Source organism: Loxodonta africana, chromosome 8, assembly GCF_030014295.1.
Source record: "Loxodonta africana isolate mLoxAfr1 chromosome 8, mLoxAfr1.hap2, whole genome shotgun sequence".
Lineage (NCBI taxonomy): Eukaryota > Metazoa > Chordata > Mammalia > Proboscidea > Elephantidae > Loxodonta > Loxodonta africana.
The window spans coordinates 11,042,051-11,069,985 of NC_087349.1; the positions used below are offsets into that span (position 1 = coordinate 11,042,051).

The 27,935-nt window shown below is 45.6% G+C and overlaps 1 protein-coding gene across 1 annotated transcript in view; it reads left to right on the forward strand.

Annotated features, from left to right (window-relative positions):
- The window catches only part of ATP6V0A4 (ATPase H+ transporting V0 subunit a4), a 64,522-nt gene that overhangs the window by 13,350 nt on the left and 23,237 nt on the right, over positions 1 to 27,935 (forward strand). Inside the window, exons 4-12 of the mRNA XM_003420217.3 lie at positions 439 to 564; positions 1,518 to 1,612; positions 3,559 to 3,685; positions 5,179 to 5,261; positions 6,378 to 6,471; positions 8,322 to 8,534; positions 20,592 to 20,742; positions 21,991 to 22,130; positions 26,986 to 27,143. Of these exons, the coding sequence (XP_003420265.1) occupies positions 439 to 564; positions 1,518 to 1,612; positions 3,559 to 3,685; positions 5,179 to 5,261; positions 6,378 to 6,471; positions 8,322 to 8,534; positions 20,592 to 20,742; positions 21,991 to 22,130; positions 26,986 to 27,143 (1,187 nt within the window). The remainder of the gene's footprint in view (positions 1 to 438; positions 565 to 1,517; positions 1,613 to 3,558; positions 3,686 to 5,178; positions 5,262 to 6,377; positions 6,472 to 8,321; positions 8,535 to 20,591; positions 20,743 to 21,990; positions 22,131 to 26,985; positions 27,144 to 27,935) is intronic.

Sequence of the window (27,935 nt, forward strand, 5' to 3'; positions counted from 1 at the left end):
CTGTGGCTCAGAGTTGGTGGTGGTGGTTTGAGGGTGATGCTGTGTTTCTCTTTTTATATTTTATCCATCATTGCAATGTGTTTGGGCAGAAGGCGTTCTCAACATGTAAATTCCCTCTGTATCTTTCCTGTCTAGAGGAGAGACATGTGATATGTGGCTTCCTGAATTGCTTCCACTTCTCCACAAAGCTGCCTTTCGCCCCCCACCCCACCCTACGTGTTCTCTGATCCTCCCCAGTTGGCGATGGAGCCCTAGAAAGAGTGTGTGGTGGCTCTGAGTTGTCGCTCTATGATCAGATTGACTGAACGGGTCGCTCAACTTTAAGCTACATTATGGCGAACTGAATAATTTGATTTTTAGTTATTTGTTGGGGCTAACATATGGTAAGAATGTCATCGAACTTTCTGCCTGGCTTACCTTTTTCTCTCTCCTGTGTAGATTATTCTGGAAAAATTAGAAAGGGAGTTGCAGGAAACCAACCACAACCAGCAAGATTTGAAGAAAAACTTCCTACAACTGATGGAATTCAAACATCTCCTGAAGAAAACCGAGGACTTCTTTGAGGTCATTATTTGGGGGCTGCTTTTTTTTTTTAATGAAGAGAGCCATTTCCTAGAGCCTCAAAAGTTCCTATTGAAAACAGACTGGCTTGGAATACGAATTAGTTTTTCAGTTTCTGTCCTGTGGCTAGGCCACTGCTGAGGGGGAGAGTATTGCAGGAGGAGTAGCTGAGGGGCTCGGGGAATCGAAAGCATGTGCTTGAAACAGCTCGAACAGAGAGGGAGGTCGGAATGGTGCAGAGCAGTCAGTTTGGGCAGACATTTTTTTTTTTTGGAATCTCCTCTTGGACAAGTTTATTACATATTCATGCATTTTTTTCCTCTTTTTTTTTTTAAAATAATTTTTATTGTGCTTTAAATGAAAGTTTACAAATCAAGTCAGTCTCTCACATATAAACTTATATACACCTTACTCCATACTCCCATTTACTCTCCCCCTAATGAGTCAGACAGCTCCCTCCTTCCAGTCTCTCCTTTCGTGACCATTTTGCCAGTTTCTAACCCTCTCAACCCTCCCATCTCCCCTCCAGACAGGAGATGCCAATACAGTCTCAAGTGTCCACCCGATACAAGTAGCTCACTCCTCATTAGCATCTCTCTCCAACCCATTGCCCAGTCCCTTCCATGTCTGATGTCTTTGGGAATGGTTCCTGTCCTGGGCCAACAGAAGGTTTGGGGACCATGACCGCCGGGATTCTTCTAGTCTCAGTCAGACCATTAAGTCTGGTCTTTTTATGAGAATTTGGGGTCTGTATCCCACTGTTCTCCTTGGGCAGACTTTTGTAAGAAGAGATAGGGATGCTTTCTGCTTGGTCAAGGTGCACCCTGCTTTTTGCAGCCTCTTAGCTACTTGTGGAAAGTCAAAGCTTCTTCAAAACAGGCAAGATCTTGAGGTGTGGGTGCTTTTCAGGTAGCCTAAGTCCACGTGCATGAAAGCGGTGGTGCTTTGATTTCCAGGCTGAAACCAACCTAGCAGATGATTTCTTTATGGAAGACACCTCGAATCTCCTGGAGTTGCAAACTTCACCTGCAGCGATGCCTGGGAAGCTGGGGTTAGTGCATGTCTTCGTTACTTATAGCTGCTGTAACAAAAATGCCACAGTGAGTGGCTTTAAAAAACAGAAATTTCTTTTCTCACAGTTCTGGAAAGTTTGAGTCTGAATTCAGGGTGTGGTTCTAGGGGGAAGTTCTCCATCTCTTTCAGCTTGTAGTAGCTGCCGATAACCGTTGATGTCCCTGGGCTTGTAGATCCATCTGCCTCACGTGGCGTCTGTCTTTCCCTTGTGTGTGTGCCTCTGGGTCTCTTTTCTCTTTTTAGAAGACATCATTCAGAAGGGATTAAGTTTAGTTAGGACCCACCTCACTCTGGTATAACCGCATTAACATAACAAAAGGAAAAGCTCTCTTTCCAAACAGGGTCACGGTCACAGGTAGGTATAGGGGTTAGGGTTTCAACGTATATTTTGGGGGTAATTCAATCCGTAGCAATCTAACTTTGTGCTCTCATAGTTGCAGATTGACGTCCCTGGTCCTCAGCTCCAAGTCTGGCACCTGGTAGACTTCCTATTGAGCGAATGATTTGGATGAACAAATAGCCACTAGAACCAGGCCTATGTCACGTGAATATAAGGCCACCACACAGTAACAAGGAACAGTGGAAGTTTAGCGACAGAATTCTGGCTTTCCATGCAGGAAACCTGGGTTAGGTTCACAGCCACTGTACTTCATGTATAGCCACCACCCATCTGTCATCAGAGGCTTGTGTGTTGCTATGATGCTGAACAGGGTTCAGTGCAGCTTCTAGGCTAAAAAGCACTAGGAAGAAAGGCCTGAAAGTCTGCTACTAAAAATCAGGCAACGAGAACTGTATGGAGCACAATGGCCAAATCTCATTGTGCATAGGGTTGCCATGAATCAGAGGCTGACTCACCCAAAGCTAACAATAACACACGGTAATAAACCCAGTTGTAACCTGAGAAGTTCTGGTGGGGCTAGAGGTAGTGCTAGCTTCTTGTTAATGAGGATACTGGATGTTCTTGGGCCTGAGGAGTACGATGTTTGTATTGCCCCTACATGGGAAAGATATGGGAGAAATGTTTAGATGAGCGTTCTCAACTCTTCCCTAGCTTTGGAACAAGGCTTGTGGGATTTGTTTTTTCCTTGTCTTTAAAATACTACTTTGATAATAAACTATATTTGGAATTTGAATTTTTAAATGTAAATAGAAATGGGATCGTTATATACTCAAATCATCAACAAGTAGCAGGAATATGGTGTGCTTATCCCCGTAAAAATACTGTTGATTCAAAATAATGGGATTCCGTTCAATGTCCAAGTTAACACTGGTTAATCTTAAAGTGTTTCTGAAAGGTGAGAGTTTGGGAATTCTCATTTTTCATTTAATAGATATTAAATGTGCCATACATGGGGCATTGAATTAGAAATAGAAAGAAAAAACATATTAATAAAAAAAATGTGTTCAGAAGGTAATATCTGGTGAACATACATTTAAAGTTACAGGCCAATGACGGCACCCCTTTTAAGGTTACTGTGAGAAGTTTGGGTCAGAACTCATCCAGGGAACTGGATGGTGGGGAAAGTAGAGATGGACAGAAGAAGTCAATGCGTGTGTTTGCGCAAATGCTCGGAGACTGTCGTTGAAGATTTTTAAAACTTTGCTTCCTTTAGCTACAATGCTGTGATGGTCTATCATATCTTTAATTGCAAATAAGTGTGTGTGTTGTATTGGGGTGATTACATGATCCAGGAAATCTCAAAGGAAACATGAGATCAGAGAGAGCTGTGGCAATTTGGGCTGGGGCGTGAGGTGGCCGGTGGTGGCCCCTCAGGAATCCTCTGGTCTGGGTAGAGTGGTCTCCAGTTACTTCCTCCTTGCAAAGCGGAGTGCCCCTGGGTTTAGGGCTGCACGTCCTTTGTCCTGCATGGCCTTCTCTGCATCCACCTCAGTTCCTCAGCAGTTATCTCTTGTGACCCCCAGGTTCACCACCGGTGTGATAGACAGGGAGAGGATGGCCGCCTTCGAGAGGCTGATGTGGCGTGTTTGTCGAGGAAACATCTACCTGAAGTTCACTGAGATGGACGTGTCCCTGGAGGAGCCCATCACCGTGGGTATCTCCGGCTGCAGAAGACTGTCAGTCTCCTAGAGTCCTCACCACAGGGCTTTGTTCTCCTCCCGAACGCAGGCTCTAGTCCTGGGATGCTAATATCTGTTTCCCTTCTTTTTGTCCCTCCTTCCTTTCCTGCCTTCTCTCTCTCTCCCTCTTTCACATTTGAAAGTTGATTTGAGGGCTGACTCTTGCTTGTTGTTGGCATGGAGTCATTTCAACTCATATCGACCACTTGTGATGGGTAGAACTGCCCCATAGGGTTTCCTAGGCTGTGATCTTTATGGGAGCAGATTGCCAGGCCTTTTTCCCCCAATGAGCAGCTGGGTCGGTTCCAAGTGCCAACCTTTTGGGTAGTTAGCTTAACCGTTTCAAGGACTGACTCTTGCTAACCCATTGCCATCATGTTGATTCTGACTCATAGTGACCCCATAGTACAAAGCAGAACTGTCCCATAGGGTTCCCAAGGCTGTGATCTTTACGGGAGCAGAGTGCCACACCTTTCTCCCGGAGTGGCTGGTAGTTTCAAGCCACTGACCTTTTGGTTAGCAGCTGAGCTCTTAACCAACGCACCACCAGGTCTCCTTCTGACTCTTGTTCCTCCCCGCCCCCAAAAAACATATATATAAAAAAAAATATATATATATATATATATATAAAATCCATTGCCATCAAGTCGATTCGGACTCATAGTGACCCTGTAGGACAGAGTAGAACTACCCCATAGGGTTTCCAAGGAGGAGCTGGTGGATTTGAACTGCCAGCCTTCTGGATAGCAGCCAAACTCTTAACTACTACGCCATGCTACCACCTCACAATTGGTTCGTTCCCCCACGAAACTCAGTTTACCACTAGAGGACAGCGTGTTGTCATTATGAAGAACAAGTGACCAGTTTAGGCCAGAGCTTCTCCAGCTTTAGTGCTCACGAGCCACCTGGGGACCTTGTTCAATGCTGATTCTGACTCAGGGGCTCTGGGGTACATGCTGAGGGTCTACATTTCTAACAAGCTCCCAGGTGACGCTGTGCTACCAGTCAACAGACCACACACCTGGAATGACAAGGATTTAGGGGTGGTGCAAACTGTTAAGGTACTCAGCTGCTAACCTTAAGGTTGGTGGTTTGAGTCTACCCAGGGGTGCCTCAGAAGAAAGCCTGGTGATATACTTCCCAAAGGTCACAGCCTTGAGAACCCTACGGAACACAGTTCTCCGACACACAGTTAAATTCTGACACACCCTGAGTCAGCACTGACACAATGGCAACTGGCTTGGTTTGGTTTTTTTAGTGACCTCCCTGAGGCCCTGTACAGTCGCCGTCCTTGGACTCGCCACCAACTGTAATAAACTATGAGCCAGAGTGAACTGGGGGGAAGTTGAATTTTTCCAATTTTATGTTATGTTTGTGAAACTTAAAAACAAGACTTTACTTTTTTCCCTATTGTATTCTAACTAGACAGAAAATTATTGTTTTTAACTTGTTCTGATTTTCCAGAAAGAAGAAATCAAAAAGAATATATTCATCATATTTTACCAAGGAGAGCAGCTGAGGCAGAAAATCAGGAAGATCTGTGATGGGTAAGAGGGGCTGTTGGCAGTCCTGTCAGCATTTGGGTCGGGATTGGATGCCAAACACACCTGGCTGGGGCCTCTTCGACCAGTTAGGATTTTAGGATCACTCCCCCACATTTGACAAGGTAGTGCTGAAAGCGCAGCTGACTTTTAGTACCTGAGGGACTAGACCGGAAAGAACTTGAGTAAACACCTGTAAAGGTAACTGGAGGTAGGCATTTTGACCCTTTCTGTTTATTCCCTCTCATGCCCCTTATTGGAGCCGTTGGAGTCCACCCAGGTGGGTGCCACAGTTAAATGCTTGACTACTAGCTGAGAGGTTGCTGGTTTGAACCCACCAGAGGGTCTTTGAAAGAAAGAACTGGCCATCTGCTTCTGAAAGTGACAGGCTTGAAAGCCCTATGAAGCAGTTCTACTCTGACACACCTGGGGCCGGGCCGACATGAGTCAGAACTAACAACAATGAAACCCCTTATCAGTGGCTAACCAAACCAAACCAAAACGGAAAAACCAAACCCAGTGCTTTTGAGTTGATTCTGACTCACAGGGAGCCTCCAGCACAGTGTAGAACTGCCCCATCATGTTTCCAAGGCTGTCGTCTTTACGGAAGCAGGCTGCCACAACTTTGTCCCCTGGAGTGGCTGGTGGGTTTGAACCATCTTTTTGGCTGGCAGCCAAGCACTTAACCACTGCACCACCAGGGCCCCTGACACATCAGTGGCTAAAGAATAGGCAAATGCGTGGCTGAGTTCTTTCTGAGGTTACAGAATGGCCTCATATCCAGCCCCTTGTAGGCAGAAATGGCTCAGTAAAGATGGACACTAATACAAGGATGAATTCTGGGTGAAAGAAGAGACAAGACAAGCCTGCAGTCTTCTTTATGTAATAGCTCACAGGTTTTCTGGTTTGAGTGAAGCTCATTCATAAGACAGATTTAAGTAACATTTGAGTGAATCATTAGGAATTCTTATGACTGGGGCTCACTTGCTCATTACCAAGGAGGCGGTTGTTCTAGAAGGCTGCCATCCCCCTGAAGTCAGCACCTGATGGCTTAGTAGAAAAGGGGTGCAGGACTCTTTTCAGGATAACTCACATGTGGCCTTGGGTATGTATCAAACACAGGTTTCGAGCCACCATATACCCCTGTCCAGAGCCTGCTGCGGAGCGCAGAGGGGTGCTGGCTGAGGTCAACACGAGGCTGGAAGACTTAAACATTGTGAGTGTGAAGTCCCGTCCTGCTGGGGCTGGGGCATGATTGGGGTGGGGGCTGCAGGGGGACTCCCTCTGCCCTTTCCAAGGAAGTCCCCTCAGCCTGTGCTGGAAGGTGGCTGGAAGGCTGCTGTCTTTTCCAGCTGCTGCTCCAGAGGTTCCCATGTTCAATGAGCTGGAAGTCGCAGTGATGTTTCCTCACTTCAGTCATGCTTTTTTTGCCTAGGCTTTGACTTACCACAGCCTTAATCAGCCTCCAGGTGGCCACCCTCATCCGGCCAAAACCAAAACCAAACTTGTTGCCATCAAGTCGATTCCGACTCAGTGACCCTACAGGGCAGAGTAGAACTACCCCATAAGGTTTCCAGGAAGTGGCTGGTGGATTCGAACTGCCGATCTTTTGGTTAGCAGTCAAGTTCTTGACCACTGGGACCAGGGCTCCCGTCTGGTTAAAGGAAGCCCTTATTGACAGCCTGGGCCTCAGCCGCATCCCTGAGACAACTAACTGGCCAATTTAATTGCACAACCAGCTTGACCAATTCCTTTTCCACTGAACCGCCCAGTCATTTGAGCTGAGCAATTACTTTTGTAAAAAATAATGGGTGTGATTCCACCATGCGATGGAAGACACCCCAAATTCATGTCTTCGTGTAAAGTCTTCTTGCCATAGTCATTCAGGGTGGCAGGTAACACTCTTATGATTAGAACACTTTAATACACAGTAGCTTTGAAAGGCATTGCTAAAAGGATCTGGGCCTACTTCAAATTGTACATTCAGTACTGTTTTATAGAACTTTCTGTGGTCACAGCAATGTTGTGTAACCTGCTCCATCCAATATGGTAGCCATGCCCGCACGTGGCTATGGAGCACTTGACACATGGCTACTGTGACTGAGGGACTGACTTTTAAACTTTATTTAGTTTAAATTTAGCATGTGGCTACCATGTAGGTCAGCAAAGTTCTAGATCCTCAGTGAGCTGGTTTGGAAATTAGGTGTGAATGTGTGCGTTTAAAAACTCTCAGGCTGACAGATATCTTTACCTTCACAGGAAATATGTATTTAATTTCATTATTTAATCCTCCCCCTTCCTTGTCTCCTGTCAAGAAGACTTTATTTCCCTGAACCAATTACCCTTGAAGTTCTTTTATCCAAATTCCCCAGGTTTGGTTTTTAAAAAACTTCATGAGGAGGACGGAAAACAAATTATGTTAAACTTACGGTTATGTTGACTATGACTTGGGCAGCCCTGTGTAAATGTTACTGGGTAAGCTTACTCTAATTGTTTGGTCCCCATAACATAATATCAACCTCCATTAAATAAATTCTCTGTGGGCCAAGTCAGCCATTCATTCCTTCCTTCATTCATTCATTTACCATATATTGGAGGGGTTATGTACGTGAAGCATTTTGGTGAGACAATGAGGAATTTGGAGTCCTCGGGCGGTGCCAGTGTTTAACGAGCTTGGCTGCTAACTGAAAAGTTAGAGGTCTGAGTCCACCCAGAAGCACCTTGGAAGAAAGGCCTGGTGATCTGCTTCTGAGAAATCAGTCACTGAAAACCCTGTGAAGCCCAGCTCTACTCTGACACTCACGGGGTTGTCAGGAGTCTGAGCTGACTCCACAGCCACCGGTTCCTGGTTATGAGGAAGATACGATCTTTGCCCAAGGGGTTAACCTCTAGTAGGGGGATGAATTGCTCCTCAGACTTAACTGCCAGACTAGAGCTGCCCCAGAGTGGGAAGCCCAGAGCAGGGGCACTGCTGAAGTTGGCATGCCTCCGTTTTCACCACATTGTTGCAAACATGGCCACACACTCCCTGTTTCTCTGTGTGTTGTTTCTCCTGGGCCTTGCTAGGTGATCACCCAAACGGAGTCCCACCGCCAACGCCTGCTGCAGGAGGTGGCTGCCAACTGGCACTCGTGGGCCATCCAGGTGCAGAAGATGAAGGCCATTTACCACACCCTGAACCTGTGCAACATCGACGTCACCCAGCAGTGCCTCATCGCTGAGGTCTGGTTTCCGGTGGCGGATACCGCGCACATCCAGAGGGCCTTAGAGCAGGGCACGGTGAGTGGTGGGGGAAGCTTGCCTTGTCAGCCCCCCTACACCTGGGAGCTGGCAGGCCTGCTGAGTCAGATGAACGTTGTGAGTGACTTGGTGGTAGGATTCGTCTTTGTGTCTTCAGTTCTTAACCCAGTGCTGGGGCACTGTGGAGTCCCTGGTCGGTGCAAGTGGTTAATGCCTGGCTGCTAACTGAAAAGTTGGCAGTTGGACTCCACCCAGAGGTGCCTCAGAAGAAAGGCCTGGCAATCTATTTCTGAGAAACCAGCCATTGAAAACCGTACAGAGCACAGTTCTACTCTGATACACATGGGATCCCCGTGAATTGGAGTCAACTTGATGGTAACTGGTTTAGGGCACTGTCTTGGTTACCTAGTGCTGCCATAACAAAATGCCACAAGAAGGTGGCTTTAAACAACAGGGATTTATTTTCTCACAGATCTGGAGGCTAAAATTCCTTCTGTTGGCCTCTCTCCTAGTTTCTGGTGTCTGCCGGCGATCCTTGGCGTTCCTTTGCTTGTAGACAGGTTCTTACATGGCGCCTGTCTTCCCCGTCTGTGGGTGTCTATTCTGCTCTTTCTATAAGAGATCACTCAGAAGGAGCTGAGTTTTGGACCTACCCTATTCTGGTATGAACTCATTAACATAATGAAAGGAAACCAGAATTCCCAATCAGGATCATATTTACAGGTGAAGAAACCACAACAACAAAAAGCAAACCTGTTGCCATTAGTCGATTTAGACTCTCAGTGACCCTATAGGACAGAGGAGAACTGCCCCATAGGGTTTTCAAGGAATAGCTGGTGGATTTGAACTGCCGGCCTTTTGTTTAGCAGCTGAGCTCTTAACCACTACACCCTCAAAAAAACACAAAAACACCCTCAGTGCTCCATATTTACAGGTACAGGGGTTAAAACTTCCACATTACTTTTGGGCGGACACAAATCAATCCGTAACGTTTACATAATAGAAGCTCCTTTGTTTCTCAGTAGTTGACAACTTATGAAATAAAAACAAATCCAGACTTAGATGGAGAGAGGCTTTATTCAAAAGGGAAGACTACTGCAACAGGGAGAATGCTTCCATCTCAGAAATCTGCAAGAGTGTCTTAGCTATCTAGTGCTGCTATAACAGAAATACCACAAGTGGATGGCTTTAATGAACCGAAATTCATTCTCTCAGTCTAGGAGGCTAGAAGTCTAAACTCAGGGCATCAGCTCCAGGGGAAGGCTTTCCCTCTTTGCTGGCTCTGGAGGAAGGTCTTTTTCATCATTCTTCCCCTGGTCTAGGTGCTTCTCTGCTCAGGGACCCTGGGTCCAAACAACAAACTGCTCCTGGCAGTACTTTCTTGGGGGTATGAGGTCCCTCTCCTCTCTCCTGTCTTCTCTCTTTTATATCTCGAAAGAGACTGACTCAAGAACAGCCTAATCTGGTAGACTGCATTCTACCTCAACATAACTGCCTCTAATCCCGCCTCATTAACATCACTGGGATAGGGTTTACGACACATGGGAAAATCACATCAGAGGACGAAATTGTGGACAATCACACAATACTGGGAATCATGGCCTAACCAAATGGACACATTTTGGAGGGTACACAATTCAATCCATAACAAAGAGTTAGGGAAGAAGGATTTTTCTGTTACGGAAATGAGAATAAACAAGACTGGGCAGAACCAGCTGTCAGGAGTGGGGTGAGAGATTGATGTGATCAGATAATAAAACAGAATGTTCTACACTGAGGCCAACTGTCTCACCCGCTGGCGCAGGCTGGGGTGGGCCACAGTTCAAGGACTTGGGGGAAGAAGAGAAGCTTCTGTAAAGTCTGGTTGACAAGCATTTTGTTCTGATTGATCAGTGGAGACAAGCAGTTCGGCTAATCATCTAGGAGGCCAAGAATGGGAATTTGAAAGGTCTGTGTCTGGCCTTGTTATGGTGAACAAGAGGCATCATGAGTCTTATCTAAGTCCTACGGAAAAGGGGGCTCTTTGCCCTGAGCCGTTTTCTGGAACACAAAAGGGTGGGAGATTTCTTAACCTTCAATGTTTTGCAGGATCACAGGGCTCAGGTAAACACACCATAGACACACTCCAACACTTCTCTCATCTTGAGCAAGGGCACTGAGCACAGTGTGCCAGCCCTCTGCTGGTGTGGCTGCAGACCCCCAGTGAGGTCACCACTAGGAAGACCACCACCAGGCCTGTTACGGTGATCAGACATGTAGACTGCTTGTTTACTGCTCGTTCTGGGCCAGCCGCTGGGCTTGGCACTGGGATCCTGACCTTGTTTGATTCTCACAGCTCTCTCCATCCATCTCGTGGATGGTGTTCACTGTACCCCTTGAACCGAATGGGACTGCCTACAGGCCACGGCCCCGCCTGATCAGCTTCCTAGAAAGGGAGGTGGACCGTGTGTCCATGATGAACATGACATTGAGCAGCAATGGGTGGGGGCAGGTGAGGAGTGGGGGCTGTCACCAGAGGAGGCCCCTCTGACCAGATGGCATTGAGCAGGCTCCCCTGAATGCCATGGGAAGATGGGGCTGGGAGGTGGGGAAGGGGAGTCAGAAAGTAAAGTCCTAGAGGTAGCATGACTGGGAGGCCAGTGCCATCTTTATCCCTTCGGGACAGATGAGGACCCTGGGGCACAGGGAGTAGAACATGATCTCTGTCCCACACCTAAGAGTCAGGATTTGAATCCAGTGTTCCTCATCACCCGCACACACTAAAGCACTCCCACATCACCATCTGTGCACTGACTAGATGGGGTACTTAGACGGAGCACTTGACCCTGACTTGGAAGGGCAGGAGGCTCCCTGGGGAGGTGACCCTTGAGCTGAGCATGGGAGAGTAGCCAGTGAGCAGGAGCAGGCCAACCCAGAGCCAGCACCTGGTGGGGGGTGTGAGGCTCAACCATAACAACGATTGTGAGGATGGCACAGGACTGAGCAATGTTTCATTCTGTTGTACACAGGGTTGCTATGAGTCGAAACCGACTTGATGGCACCTAACAACAACCCAGTTCTGAAGTAACTGAAGTATTTCTCCAGAAAGCAATGCAAGGTCCCATGGGAGCAGAAGATGTGGTGAAGGGTGGATGTTGAGGATGATTATGGGCGGGGGGAGAAGTGTGAGAGGATTGGTACTGTTATTGTCATCCTCAACAATGAGCAAACAAGACCTACTCCAGTACCAGTACCAGTTGCTGTCGAATTCACTCTGACTCCTGGCTCCTCTATATCAGTCTTTACGTCTACTACTGGAAGCCATGTTAAAAAAAGAGAGAGGAGGAAGCCACAGTCCTTGTCCTCGAGAAGGTCATAATCACACTCATGAAAAGACATATAACAACAGAGTAATACACTCCTCTCCTTCCAGCTGTGTACCTTGGGGAAGTTACTTAACCCCTCTGTACCTTCGTTTCCTCCTCTGTAAAGTGGGGCTTTTGGGATACCCATCTCATGAGGTTGGTAGGAAGATTGATGCCTAGAAGGGGCTTTGGACCTCACCAGCTGGTGGTGGACATCATTTGGCTGGGCTGAATCCCACCGAGGTGCAGGGTCCAGGGGACCAGCCTGGAGAATCATTAGGACTTGGGAAAGTGGGGAAGAGAGGTGGCTAGGGGAGTGTTCCAGCTCTGGGGGGTGGTTCCAATGCAAAGGCGAAGAAGCAGGGATATTTACAGTGGGCTGAGCTTGGCTCATTTCCACAGTGAAGGTGGGGCAGGTGAAGGTGTGAACAGAGGATTAAGTCAATATTGTAAAGTCACCTTGATGACAAGACTAAAGCTTTTTGGTTTTGTTCTTGAGGCAACAGGAAGCCTTTGAAGATTTTGAGCAGAAGAGTAACATAAAGAAAGTAGTGCTTTTTGTTTGTTTTGTGTTTTATTTTACTTTTTTTATTGTACTTTAGGTGAAAGTTTATACAGCAAATTAGTTTCTCATTAAACAATACATAAATAGTTTTATGACCTTGATTGCGAACCCTATGATGTGTCCACACTCCCCCCTTCTCAGCCCTGACTTTCCCATTTCCATTTGTCCAGTTTCTTGCCTTCTCATCTTTGCTTTTGGGCTGGTGTGCCTGTTTAGTCTTATATACCTGCTTGAACTGCATGTGTTTGGACTGTTTGTTTTATGGGCCTGTCTAATCTTTGGCTGAAGGGTGAACCTCAGGGCTGACTTCAGTACTGAGTTAAAAGGGTGTCCAGGGGCCATACTCTCAGGGTTTCTCCATCTAAAAAAATCAAGTAGAAGAGAGTCAACTTTATTTATAACTTAATGATTTAAAAATACTACTTGAAAATCTTTCCACTATTTTGACTTGTTGTTGTTATGTGCTGTCGAGTTGAATCCAACTCGTAGCAACTCTATGTAGGTACCACAGAAGGAAACACTGTCTGGTCCTGCGCCAGCCTCACGATCATTGTTATGCTTGAGCCCATTGTTGCAGCCACTGTATCAATCCATCTCGTTGAGAGTCTTCCTTTTTTCCACCGACCCTGTGTTTTCTCCAGGCACTGATCCCTCCTGATGACATGTTTGAGGTATGTAAAACGCAGCCTCTCCATCCTTGCTTCTAAGGAGCATTCTGGTTGTACTTCTTCCAAGACAGATTTGTTCGTTCTTTTGGCAGTTCATGGTATATTCAATATTCTTCAATTCAAAGGTTTCAGTTCTTTTCAGTCTTCCTTATTCATTGTCCCGCTTTCGAATGCATATGATGCAATCGAAAATACCATGGCTTGAGTCAGGCGCGCCTTAGTCTTGAAGGTGACATCTTTGCTTTTCAATGCTTTAAAGAGGTCCTTTGCAGCAGATTTGCCCAATGCAATGTGTCTTTTGATTTCTTTCTTTCTTTTATTTCTTTAAATTGTGCTTTAAGTGAAAGTTTACAATTCAAGTTAGTCTCTCACTGGTCTTTTCTGAGTTTGAATTTTGTTCTACATTTTTCTCCCACTCTGTCTGGGACCCTTTCTTGTGCTCCCTGTCAAAGCAGTTGATGGTGGTAGCCGGGCATCATCTAGTGCTGAACTCAGTCTGATGGAGGCTGTGGTAGTTGTGGTCCATTAGTCCTTTGAGCTAATCTTTCCCTTGTGTCTTTGGTTTTCTTCATTTTTTCCTTGCTTCACATGGGTTGAGACCAGTGGAGTATCTTAGATGGGTGCTCATGAACTTTTAAGGCCCCAGGTACTACTCACCAAAGTAAGATGTAGAACATTTTCTTTACAAATTATGTTATGTCAGTTGAGCTAGATGCCCCCCAAGACCATGGTCTCCAGCCCCCAGCCTAGTAACTCAGTCCTTCAGGGAGTTTGGATGTGTCTGTGAAGCTTCTATGACTTTGCCTAGGTTAAGTCATGATGACTTCTCTATTATCTAGTTAGTGTTTTTCCTTCCCCACCCCTTCCCTCCCTCATAACCATCAAAGATTGTTTGTTTCTGTGTGTAAACCTTTTCATGAGCTTTTATAGTAGTGGTCTCATACAATATTTGTCACTTTGTGATTGATTTGTTTCATTCAGCATAATGCCCTCCAGATTCATCTTTGTTGTGAGATGTTTCACAGATTCACCATTGTTCTTTATTGTTGCGTAGTATCCCATTCCTCCACATGCTTGGTAAAGTAGAGGGCCAGCGAAAAAGAGGAAGACCCTCTCTCTATGAGAGGAATTGACACACTGGCTACAACAATGGGCTCAAGCATAACAATACTTGTGAAGATAGTACAGGACTGGGCAGTATTTTGCTCTGTTGTGCATATGTCTATTTGTGTGATGGCTTTAATTTCTCTAGGTGGGATTGCTGGATCATATGGTATTTCTATTTCCAGCTTTCTAAGGAAGTGCCACATCGTTTTCCAAAATGGTTGTGCCATTTTGCATTCCCATCAGCAGTGCATAAGAGTTCCAATCTCCCTGCAGCCTCTCCAACATTTGTTATTTTTTCTTTTTTTGATTCGTGTTAGTAATATCAGGATGAGATGGTATCTCGTCATAGTTTTGATTTGCATTTCTCTAATGGCTAGTGATCGCAAGCATTTCCTCATGTGTCTGTTAGCTACCTGAATGTCTTCTTTGGTGAAATGTCTGTTCATATCTTTTGCCCATTTTTAATTTGATTATTTGTCTTTTTGTTGTAGAAGTTGTTTTGTGTTTTCAAAGAATGATTAAGCCATCTAGTTGTTGCTAGTTACCATCAAGTCAATTCTGACTCACGATGACCCCTGTGTGCAGAGTAGAACTGCTCCACATGGTTTTCAAGGCTGTGAACTTTTAGAAGCAGATCACCAGGCCTTTCTTCCAAGGCACCTCTAGGTGGGCTTGAACTGCCAACTTTTTGGCTAGTAGTCGAGTGCTTAACCATTTTTGCCACCCAGGGGCTCCTAAGCCACCTGGAATGACAGCTCAATGGAAGGGAAATCAGGCGTGGCTGGGTGGGGCTATGAGAACAGAGGGGGTGGGCAAGGGGAGAAAAGAAGGCAGAACCAGCAAGATGTGGTGATCCAGTGATTGACTGTAGCCAGGAAAGGGACCGGCCAAATGGCTCCATCGTCCCAAGAGTCTAGGAAGTGGAGTTTCGTAGCAGAAGCAGGGAGGACGAGGGAGAACCAGGCTTTGGGGAATGTCAGTGAGTCAGGTTCAGACTTTGTATTTTGTGAGGTTGGTGGGTGTCTTAGTTATCTAGTACTGCTATAACAGAAATACCACAAGTAGGTGGCCTTAACAACAGAAACTTATTTTCTCACAGTTTAGGAAGCTAAAAGTCCTGAATTCAGTGTGCTGGCTCTAGTCAAAGGCCTTCCTTCTCTGTTGGCTCTGGGGAAAAGTTATTGTCTCTTTTGAGCTTCTACTCCTGGGCAATGTTTATGTGGCTTAGTATCTCTATTCTGCATCTCCGCTTCCTTAATCTGCTCCTTTTATATCTTGACTCCAGACAACCCTGTACTAATCCTATCTCATTAATAAAGGTGGCCCACTCCCAGATAGGATTATAACCACAGGCATAGAGGTTAGAATTTACAACATATGTTTTTGGGGGTAACAATTCAATCCGTAACAGTGGGAGTCCTAAGTAGATGGTAGAATTGAAGTTTGGGGAGGGTTGGGCCATATGTAAGGAGCCATGGTGCTGCAGTGGTTAAACACTTGGCTGTTAACGGAAAAGTTGGCAGTTTGAACCCACCAGCCAGGACAAAGATGTAGCAGTCTGCTTCTGTAAAGGTTACAGCCTTGGAAACCCTATGGAGCTGTTCTACTCTGTCCTATAGTATCGCTATGAGTTGGAATTGACATGATGGCAACGGGTTCAGGCCTATGTAAGAGAGAGTGAAATAAGAAAGCAGAATTGCTTATTCAACATTGTGCTGGAGGTCCTAGCCAGAGCAATAAGGCAAGAAAAAGAAATAAAGGGCATCCAAATCGGTAAGGAAGAAGTAAAAGTAAAAGGAAGAAGAAATATTATCTATTTGCAGATAATATGCCCTTATACATACAAAACCCCCAAGAATCCACAAGAAAACTACTGGAACTATTAGAAGATTTCAGCAAAGTATCATGATACAAGATAAACATAAAAAAATCAACTGGATTCCTCTACACAACAAAAAGAACTTTGAAGAGGAAATCACCAAATCAATACCATTTATAATAGCCCCCAAGAAGATAAAATATTTAGGAATAAATCTAACCAGAGATGTAAAAGACCTATAAAAAGAAAACTACAATTCACTACTGCAAGAAACCAAAAGAGACCTACATAAATGGAAAAACATACCTTGCTCATGGATAGGAAGACTCTACGTTGTGAAAATGTGAATTCTACCCAAAGCGATCTACAGACACAATGCAATCCCAATCCAAATTCCAACAGCATTTTTTAACGAGATGGAGAAACAAATCACCAACTTCTTATGGAAAGGGAAGAGGCCCCGAATAAGTAAAGCATTGCCAAAGAAGAACAAAATGGGAGGCCTCACACTACCTGATTTTAGAACTTATTATACCACCATGGTAGTCAAAATAGCATGGTGCTGGTACAACAACAGATACATAGACCAATGGAACAGAATTGAGAATCCAGACGCAAATTCAACCACCTATGAGCAGCTGATACTTGACAAAGTCACAATGTCCCTTAAATGGGGAAAAGACAGCCTCTTTAACAAATGGTGCTGACTTAACTGGATATCCATCTGCAAAAAAGTGAAACAAGACCCATACCTCACACCATGCACAAAAACTAACTCAAAATGGATCAAAGACTTAAATATAAAACCTAAAATGATAAAGATCATAGATGAAAAAATAGGGACAAAGCTAGAAGCCTTGATAAATGGCATAAACAGAATACAAAACATAACTAACAATGCACAAACACCAGAACAGAAACTAGGTAACTGGGAGCTACTAAAGTTTAAACACCTATGCTCATCCAAAGAGTTCACCAAAAGAGTAAAAAGACAACCTATAGACTGGGAAAAAAATTTTGGCTACTACATATTGTATCAAGGTCTAATCTCTAAATCTTCAAGATACTGCAACATCTCAAGAACAAAAAGACAAATAACCCAATTAAAAAATGGGCAAAGAATATGAACAGGCAGTTCACCAGAGACATTCGGGCAGCTAACAGATACATGAGGAAATGCTCACAATCATTAGCCATTAAAGAAATGTAAATCAAAACTACAATGAGATACCACCTCACCCCAAAAGGCTAGCATTAATCTGAAAAACACAAAATAATAAATGTTGGCAAGATTATAGAGAGACTGAAACACTTATATACCAATGGTGGGAATATAAAATGGTACAACCACTTTGGAAATCGATTTGGTGCTTCCTTAAAAAGCTAGAAATAGAAGTACCATACAATCCAGATCCCACTCCTTGGACTATATCCTGGAGAAATAACAGCCCTCACATGAATAGATATATGCACACCAATGTTCATTGTAGCACTGTTCACAATAGCAAAAAGATGGAGGCAACCAAGGTGCCCATCGACAGATGAATGAATAAACAAATTATGGTATATACACAAAATGGAGTACTGTTGTTATTGTTGTTAGGTGCTGTTGAGTCCTGGTGCACAACACAATGAAACACTGCCCGGTCCTGAGCCATCCTTACAATTGTTGCTACGCTTGAGCCCATTGTTGCAGCCACTGTGTCAATCCATCTCATTGAGGGTCTTCCTCTTTTTCACTGACCTCTACTTTACCAAGTATGATGTCCTTCTCCAGGGACTGATCCCTTCTGACAACATGTCCAAAGTATGTGAGATACAGTCTCACCGTCCTTGCTTCTAAGGAGCATTCTGGTTGTACTTCTTCCAAGACAGATTTGTTTGTTCTTTTAGCAGTCCATGGTACATTCAATATTCTTCACCAACACTAAAATTTAAAGGCATCAATTCTTCTTTGGTCTTGCCTATTCATCGTCCAGCTTTCGCATGCATATGAAGTGATTCAAAACACAATGGCTTGAGTCAGGCGCATCATAGTTCTCTAGGTGACATCTTTTTTTTTTTTTTAACGCTTTAAAGAGATCTCTTGCAGCCAATTTGCCCAATGCAATGCATCTTTTGATTTCTTGACTGCTGCTTCCATGGGTGTTGATTGTGGATCCGAGTAAAATGAAATCTTTGATAACCTCAATCTTTCCTCTGTTTGTCACGATGTTGTTCATTGGTCCAGTTGTGAGGATTTTGTTTTCTTTACATTGAGTGCAATCCATACTGAAGGGTGTGGTCTCTGATCTTCATCAGTAAGTGCTTCAAGTCCTCTTCACTTTCAGCAAGCCAGGTTGCATCATCTGTATAACGCAGGTGGTTAATGCATCTTCCTCCAATCCTGAAGCCCCATTCTTCTTTGCGCTATGTACTTTATACGCCGTTCTTCTTCATGCTTCTACATTCTGAGGACACCTGAGTGTAGGGTGTGCCATAAACCTAATCACTTCTGAGTTATAAAAAGAGCAGATTAGACACAGAAGAAGCACAAAAAGGGGCGGGCAGGGGTAAGGAACGAAATACTACACACGAGAAAGAACAACAATGAATCCATGAAACACCTCCACATGGATGAATCTGGAAGGCATTATACTGAGTGAAATTAGTCAGTCACAAAGGGACAAATATTGTAGGAGATTAGTATCATAAGAACTCAAGAAAATGTTTAAACACGGAAGAAAACATTCTTTGATGGTTATGAGGGTGGGGAGGGAGGGAGAGGGAAATTCACTAATTAGGTAGTAGACAAGAACGATCTTAGGTAAGGCAAATACAATACACAATACAGGGGAAGTCGGTACAACTGGACTAGACCAAATTCTAAAGTTTCCTGAACCCAACCAAACACTTTGAGGGACAGAGTAGCAGGGGTGAGGGTCTGGGGACCACAGTTTCAGGGGACATCAAAGTCAATTGGCATAACAAAGTTTACTAAGACATGTTCTGCATCCCACTTTGGTGTGTTGCATCTGGGTTCTTAAAAGCTTGCAAGCAGCCATCCGAGATGCCTTAACTGGTCCCAACTCACCTGGAGAAAAGGAAAATGAAGAACACCAAAGATACAAGGAAAATACTAGCCCAACAGACAAAAGGGCCACATAAACCAGAGACTCCATCAGCCTGAGACCAGAAGAACTAAATGGTGCCCAGCTACCACCAATGACCATCCTGACAGGAAACAGAACAGAGAGTCCCCGATGGAGCAGGAGGAAAGTGTGGTACAGAACTCAAATTCATGTAGAAAGACCAGGCTTAATGGTCTGACTGAGATCGGAGGAACCCTCAAAGCCATGGCTGCTGGACACTCTGTTAACCCAGAACTAAAACTACTCCCGAGCCAACTTTTCAGACAAAGATTAGACTGGACTATAAAATATAAAATGATACTCGTGAAGAGTGCGCTTCTTAGTTCAAGTAGATACACGAGACTAAATGGGTAGCTCCTGTCTGGAGGTGGGATGAGAAGGCAGAAAGGGGTAGGAGCTGGCTAAATGGACATGGGAAACCCGGGGTTGAAAGGGGGAGAGTGCTGTCACATTATAGGGACTGCAACTAGGGTCACATAATAACATGTGTATAAATTTTTGTATGAGAAATTAACTTGAGCTGTAAACTTTCACCTAAAGCACAATTAAAAAAAATTATTAAATTAAAAAAAAAAGTGGACCGTGGCTGAGCTCTTGATGGGGACATGGAGAGAAAGTGAAAAGCAGGTGGCTGGGGACTGGGGTGTGACAAACACACTCACAGGAGAGGGGCCGGAGACAAGGAGGAACTGCCTTACAGCCTTCTGCAAGGTAAGTTAGATAAGAAGTAGGCAGGTGCTATGAATGGAATTGTGTCCCCCCAAATACGTGTTAGAATCCTAACCCCTGTACCTGTGGCTGTAAAACCCATTTGCCATCAAGCTGATTCCAATTCATAGCTACCCCATAGGGTTTCCATGGCTTTAAATCTCTACAGAAGCAGACTGCCACATCTATCTCCCGAGAACCACTGACCTTTTGGTTGACAGTGGATCGCTTTAACCACTGCGCCACCAGGGCTCCTTTGTAGATGTGATACTGTTTGGAAATAGGGTTTTCTTCATTACGTTAAGGAGGACATGTCAGTGTAGGGTGTGCCATAAACCTAACCCCTTCTGAGTTATAAAAAGAGCAGATTCGACTCAGAAGAAGCACCAAGGGGTTCGGGGGGAGGTGGATGCCAAGGGAGGGTCACCAAGGAACTGAGGAACGCTGGCAGTACAGAAGCTGAAAAAGACAAGGATCTTCCCCCAGAGCCGAGAGGGAGAGCACCCTCCCTGAGAACCAGTACCCTGAGTTTGGACTTCTAGCCTCCTGAACCATCAGAAAATAAATTTCTGTTTAAGCTACTCACGTGTGGTATTTCTGTTACAGCAGCACTGGGTAACTAATATGGACAGTACCCACTTACAGATCACAAGTCCCAGAGAGGGCCAGGGTTGTCCCATGTTCCCTCAGTGGGGGTGGTAGGAGCCCTGGGCTCTCCTCTCACAGTAAATTTTGCCCCTTTCTCTCCCTGCAGGAACAAAGCGGCTCGGCCATGGCCCCAATCCTGACAACAGTGCCATCTAAAACCGCTCCTCCCACATTCAACAGGACCAATAAGTTCACAGCTGGCTTCCAGAACATCGTGGATGCCTATGGCGTCGGCAATTACCGGGAGATAAACCCAGGTAGCAGGATCCTACACGTCTGTCGCACAGATGGGCAGCTGGGAAGTGGAAGCCGGGTGAGATCTCCCCCGAGGTGACCAAGGAGGTGAACTGGTGAAAACTGGACTTTCCTAAAACCTTGCTTGATTTCTTAATGCCACGCAAAATCTTCTGTAAATACTGATTGTTGGAAAGTTAGTTCATTGTCCAGATTTCATCAATTTTCCCTGAGACGCAGGCTTGCCAGGCAGCCAGCATTGGAGTTTCCTTTGCGTGTCCACCAAGGGCCACCTCCAGTTGTCTTCACAAAACCAAAAAAATCCAAACAGTTGCCATCGAGTTGACTTTGACTCCCGGGGTCCCACGCGTGCACGATAGAACTGCGCCGTAGGGTTTCCAAGGCTGTGAGTTTTGGAAGCAGATCACCGGGGCTTTCCTCCAAGGTACCTCAGGGTGGGTTCGAAGCACCACCTTTTGGTTAGTAGCCTCGAGTTTAACTGTTTGTGCTGCCCAGGGCTGCTGTGGTTATTGTGCGAGAGAGACGGGAGCACATAGAACGTGGGTCACAAGGCTCGGCTCTCAGTGGTGCTAAGCTGCAGGGCCCCGGACCAGACCAGATGTCCTTTAGCCAAGCAGTGCCTGGTGCTGTTCCTCACCAGCCTGAGTCCCAGCCTAAACACGACCTGCGGTGGAGAGGCCCTGGGGCTGGGAGTCCCTGGGAGTAACTGCTGGAGTTGTGCGCCACAAGTGAGGGTGCAGAAACAGACAGGAGAGGGTGGTGGACAGAGTAGAGGAAGCCCTTGGAGATAGAAGCCTGGCTTTAAATCCTGTCAAACTTCCTGATCTTGGGCAAGTCATTTAACCTTAACCTCTCTAAGAATCAGTTAGTTACCGCAGCTGTCATAAGGGAGTAATAACACCCACTTGCTATGAGCTAGGAGTGCCTGGATGGTGCACATGGTTAACGTGCATAGCTGCTAAACTGGAGGGCTGGAGGTACAAGTCCACCCAAGGGTGCCTCAGAAGAAAGGCCTGACAATCTGTTTCTGAAAAATCAGCCACTGAAAACCCTAAGGAGCACAGTCTGCTCTGACACCCGATAAGCTAAAGTATGTGGAAGCAAACAAGGGTCAAGGGTGGGCTTGGTGAAGGCAGACAGAGTCAGGACACAGGGAACCCAGCATGGGATCCTGGAATGTGAGGGAGAGATCTCGGTCAGGGAACCCAGTGGACGCTTGGAGAACTCAGGCTGTCGTCTCACCTCCACAGCTCCCTATACCATCATCACCTTCCCCTTCCTGTTCGCTGTGATGTTCGGGGACTGCGGGCATGGGGTGGTGATGCTGCTGGCAGCCCTGTGGATGGTCCTTAACGAGAGGGCCCTGCTCTCCCAGAAGTCCGACAATGAGGTGGGTGTCCGTCACGTGTCTTGCCCTGTCTCCTTGACTTATGAACTGAGTAGTAAAAACATGTGTTTTGTTTTCACCGTGGAAATACCAGGTTTTTATGAAAAGTCAGCGAAAGACAGAATGTTGAAAAAAAGGGACAAAATTCAACATAAAACCCTTGGCTGAAGGTAGCCCCTTTAGATGTTTGTTTCTGTTTTTGTGCATGGAACAAAAAAAAAAAATTTTTTTTTTTTTTCTGACATGAGTTCCTTTTTCTTTATCTTTTTTTCTAAAGCAGTTTTTTTTTTTTTTTTGCTGATTATAAAAGGCACTACATGTTGATTGTAAACATTTGGAACCTATAACAATCTCAGAAACCCTGGTGGCCTAGTAGTTAAGAGCTATGGCTGCTAACCAAAAGGTTGGCAGTTCAAATCCACCAGCTGCTCCTTGGAAACCCTATGGGGCAGTTCTACCCTGTCCTACAGGGTTGCTATGAGTGGGACTTGACTTGGATGGCAATGGGTTTAGTTTTTTTTATAACGATCTAAACACCTAGAGAACATCACAGTTAACATTGTTGTGTGTCTTTCTAATTTTTTTTTTCTGCATACAGGCCGTCCCCCAGGTTACGAATGTGAATGTCTGACTTATGTACAGCCTGTAGTAATGAATTAACCACTGTAAAGCCTATTATATTAAAAATTTGAGGTACATACAATGGTTTGTCATATCAAACAGGTGCTTCTTTGTGATGCTCATCAAAACATTATTATTATTATCACTATTATGTTAAAGATGTTTTAGTGTGTCTGTTTCTTTAATGTTTTTTAGCATAGAAAGACACATTAATATGCTATATACTAGGACAAACAATTGACTAACTGACATTAGATACAAACCGTACCTAACTGTACCGACTTAGGTATAAATTCATCTTAAAGACAGACTTAGGAATGGAACTCATTCGTATCCCAGGTCTGCCTGTATACACAAACAGTAAGTCTAAAAAATTGGGATCAAATATTGCGTATTCATTCGTAGCCCACTTTTGGGGCTTAAACTAAGCTGATTCTCATTCTTTGTGATTGTTGCTGTTATTTGTGGTAATGTTCTATAAATCTACCGTGAACACTGAATTCACAAACACTGAGCCAGCGCCTCAGAGGAAATGCTGAGTTAGGCTCCTGTGAGCCTCTGGTCACAACATTTTCATCAACTGGTCAGTATAGAACCCTGTTTTTTGTGTGTTTCTGTTTAAAGACATCTTACTGAATACACACTGTCAATTCACTCGCACTGAACTCACGGTCAACAGCACCGTCACTCATGCCTGGACGAAGCTCACCTAGCAGATGCATTTTCTCCGTAATGACCATCACAGACTTCCCAGCCTTCGGAGCACTAGACAGCACTTCAGCACTATGCTTGGGACCATTTTAGTCAGAGAAATCACCAACAAAAATATGAAAAATGTAGCACTAACTAGATTACAAAAAATACGCTTGTCTATTGACTTCGAGCTGAACAAAAAGGCAGATTGTCTCCTTTTTCCACCTCAAGTAGGGGCCGTGCTGCATTGGGCGACTCAGACTTCTCACCAGTCTGTACGTGGTTGGGGAGGCGTAATTTAAACCCAAATCTTCTGCTAACCCAAACTCTCCACAACATTAGAGGAGAAAGAAAACAGTTTTATTATTGAATAAGCATTAAACAAGAAAGTGATACGCATCACAGGCAATCGCTGTAGAGATTGCGAAGACAAATGGATTTTTATCCTTTTATATAGCCAAGTGGAGCCCTGGTGTTGCAGTGGTTAAGTGCTTGGTTGCTAACTGAAAGATCAGCAGTTCAAACCCACTGACAGCTCTGCAGGAGTAAGATGTGGCAGTCAGCTTCCGTAAAGATTAGAGCCTTGGAATCCATATGGGGTAGTTCTACTCTGTCTTATGAGTTGGAATCGACTCAGTGGGTTTATATAGCCAAGCAGACAGAACCCATTCATACATGTTCTCAAGATAAGTGATAACTAGTCCCCAGGTAAGAAGACTTGACCGAACCGTGTGTCACACATACCAAACAAAATCATGCATAGTTCATCCTAAATTCACCTGTGTTTGCTAATTGTGTTTATCCAAAGACAAAATAAACTTCTCACATCTTCATGACAGAGGTAGATTTGCAACTAGGAGCCAAGCGCCAGCTGAAGTTAAGCACCCATCCTCCCAGGAACCTGAGAGATATGGGTGCTGTCTTCCTTGACCGATGGCACGTCAGAGATGGATCACATTTCAGGCCCTGGAGAAAACTTCCTGGGTTGTAAAGTGGCAAGAGGCTCATTTAACGTAAATTTTACATACATGCCAGGGAGGCAGAGAAAGAACTGATAGTTACTGGTTTTCTAAAGTAAATGCTCTACGAAAGGTGGGGTCTCTGCCCTTTTTTGGAACCCTGGCGGTGCAGTGGTGAAGAGCTTGGCTGCTCACCAAAAGGTCGGCGGTTCAAATCTACCAGCCACTCGTTGGAAACCCTGTGGGGCAGTCCAAATCTACCAGCCACTCGTTGGAAACCCTGTGGGGCAGTCCTACTCTGTCCTGTAGGGTCGCTATAAGTCGCGATGGACTGGACAGCAACGGGTTTGTTTGTTTGTTTCCCTTCCCTTTTTTTCCAAACAGAACTAAGCCCTCCCCCGCTCTTTTTCTTCTCACTGCCGTGAGTGTTGATGTTGGGGTTACACATAAGCCCTAGGGAGTATCCGCGAATAATGAGGATCGACTGTATCAGGAATAATTTTCTCATGGCAGAGCCCCTGGCCTGCGTTCTTGTAAAACCCTGAGAAATCCTAAGTGTCTTGTCCTTGCCACCAGGCTTTACGTTTCTCTGCTTTCCACGAGGTCTCCTCCACAGAACGTGGTTAAGGCTGAGACACTCAAGAGTCTGCAGTGTTTCCAAGTTAATGAGTTAGAGTCCTGTATGTCGATTGTCTAATACATCCTACAAAGCGGAAACCGGCTTTTAGTTGTGATCTGCATTTTAAGGGTATCTACCCCTTGTTGGAAACCCTGATGGCACGGTGGTTAAGTGTTACGGCTGCTAACCAAACTGTCAGCAGTTCGAATCTTCCAGGTGCTCCTTGGAAACCCTGTGGGGCAGTTTGCTCTGTCCCGTAGGGTCGCTATGAGTCAGAATTGACTCAACGGCAATGGGTTTTTTTGGCCCTCTGTTACCACGGGTGGAAGTAACTTGAGCTAGTTCAGTGATGTCATAGTGGGTTCATCGTGACCAATGCAGTTTTTCTGTGACAGATGTGATTTCCCTTAATAAACATCAGCGCTCTCGAAGTTACACTCAGCCATCTTAGGACCGTCGATACACATGGATTCTGGTATTGCAGGAAGGCATTTTCTGTGCTCCGCAAGCATAATGACAAAATGAGTAAAGCTTTGACCACTGGCCATAAAACCTACCAGCCATCTGTGACCAGCTCAGTCTTGTCCTTTGGAGTCAACAGCTGCCCACATTCATGTCCTTTCCTGAGCTCACGGGGCCTCAGCAGCTGCTTCAGGGATGTTTTTAAAGAGAAGATTGTGTGTATGTTCTAATCGGTGAATTTTTCAGAGCAGTTTTTGGTTTATAGGAAAATTGTGCAGAAAGCACCAAGGGTTCCCAGATACTCCTTCTGTCCCCATCCACCTTTCTCCTGTTATTAACAGCTCGCATTTGTGCGGTACATGGCTTATGTGTTTTGGTTTCCACATACCAGCCTAGGACTTTTCTGGGTCTCTGTTAAGAGCTCAGGAAACTTGTGCTATGTATCTTCGTGGGTTGGGATCACGGGGCTGGTCAAGGAAAAAGATAGGATCACAAGACGGCAATGTTGCAACCCCAAGAGTATGGTCCCCAGACATGCGTGTAGCTCAGTATTGAAGTCACTCCTGAGGTTCACCTTTCAGCCAAAGATTAGACAAGCCCATAAAACAAAACGAGACTAAATGGATACACTGGCCCAGGGGCTGGGAGGAGAAGGCAGGAGGCGACAGGAAAGCTGGGAATGGGGAACCCAAGGTCCAGAAGGGGAGAGTGTTGACATGTTGTGGTGTTGGCAACCAATGTTACAAAACAATATATGCATTATTTGTTTAATGAGAAAACAGTTTGCTCTGTAAACTTTCATCTAAAATACAATTAAAAAAAGATGGCGATGTTGCACAGCAAGCTATTTACTGGAGCCGACGTGCTGAAAGTAGCTACATGAAGGGGGCAGTCCCTCTTGCTACACACAGCAGAAGCCCCTCCAAAAGCAAGCAGCATGTGGAGGAGGCCACCAGGAAGGGAAGAGGGCAAGGTTACTCCCGGGGGAGTGGGCAGGCAGAGGTGGGGCTCACCTGGCTAGGCAGTCCTCTGCAGCAGGTGGGGAGTCTCTGGGTCAATGAGCTCCTGAGGACAGCAGTGAACTGGGGTCCTTATGACTGAAGGGTTTATCTTACCTAAGGCCAGCAGATATTGGGCACAATTTCGTGGGGTGTGCAAAGCAGGCAGGCTCTAAATGGTTAAAAGCTACTTATTTGGGGTGTTTTTAAAGCAATCGAATATGTAAAAGTTTGAATTTGGTGCCAGCTGGCTTTCGGAGCTAAGGGGCATCACTCTGCTTAAGAAGAAATTAACCTGGAGCCCATGCCCAGAGGCCATCTGTGGCTCATTTATATGACATGCATGCTCTTCCTATCTGGATTGCTTTGATGGCTGCCATGGGCACGGGGCTCTCTCTATGGGGCCCTAGGAGTCTTGCTGCGGCTATGTGGTTCTGCTGGAGACGTCCCCCTGGGGCCTGACTCAGGGCCACTGGTGACCGCCCTCTCTGTCTCTTTGAGGCCAGATTTGGAACACCTTCTTCTACGGGCGCTACCTGATCCTACTCATGGGCGTCTTCTCCATCTACACTGGCCTGATCTACAACGACTGCTTCGCCAAGTCTTTCAACATCTTCGGCTCTTCGTGGAGCGTCCGACCCATGTTCAGAAACGGCACATGGAAGTAAGTTTACAGACAGAGTGGGTCACTCGCTGGCGGTCCACGTGGCTCCTGTGAAGGTCTTCAGGGCTGGGGGCGTCTACACCTGGGTCTGCTCAGAGGTGCACCCACAGGTTCCGTCTATAGAGGGCAAGACCTGGTGCCACTTGCTCAGTAACTGTGCTAGCAACTGTAATACATGGAAGTGTTTTTAAAAACTTGAGCTCAATTAAAATGCAATATGAAGCACATGGAACCCCTGGGTGGTGCAAATAGTTAATGTACTCGGCTGCTAATCAAAAGTTCGGAGGTTCGAGTCCACCCAGAGGCGCCTCGGAAGAAAGGCCTGGTGATCCACTGAAAACCCTATGGCGCACAGTTCTCCTCTGACACACACGGGGGCGCTAGGAGTTGGCATCGACTCCACAGCAGCTGGTTGGTGACGCCCATGCCACGCGCCAGGCACTGTTGTGCCAATAAGGGATAAAGCAGGCGTAAACTGGGGGGGCTGGCAGGAGCCATAGAGGCGGGGCTTCATGGAGAAGGGGGCGCTTGACACACGTCTTGCTCTCGCTGGGAACCTAGACCGTCCAAGTGCAGGCCAAAGGCTTGCTCTAAGAAAGGCTGAACTGCACAGGTTCCTGGTGCCTAGTATTCAGACTCTCCACAAGGGCATTTCTTTGGATGTTCAGAGCAGACTGATCCCAACTTGAAAAGCAAAGGGGACGGATGTAAAGAGATTGGGACCCTCGCCCCCTCGCCCATTGCTGATGGGATTGGGAAATGGTGCAGCCACTGTGGTCTTCAAACAGTTGA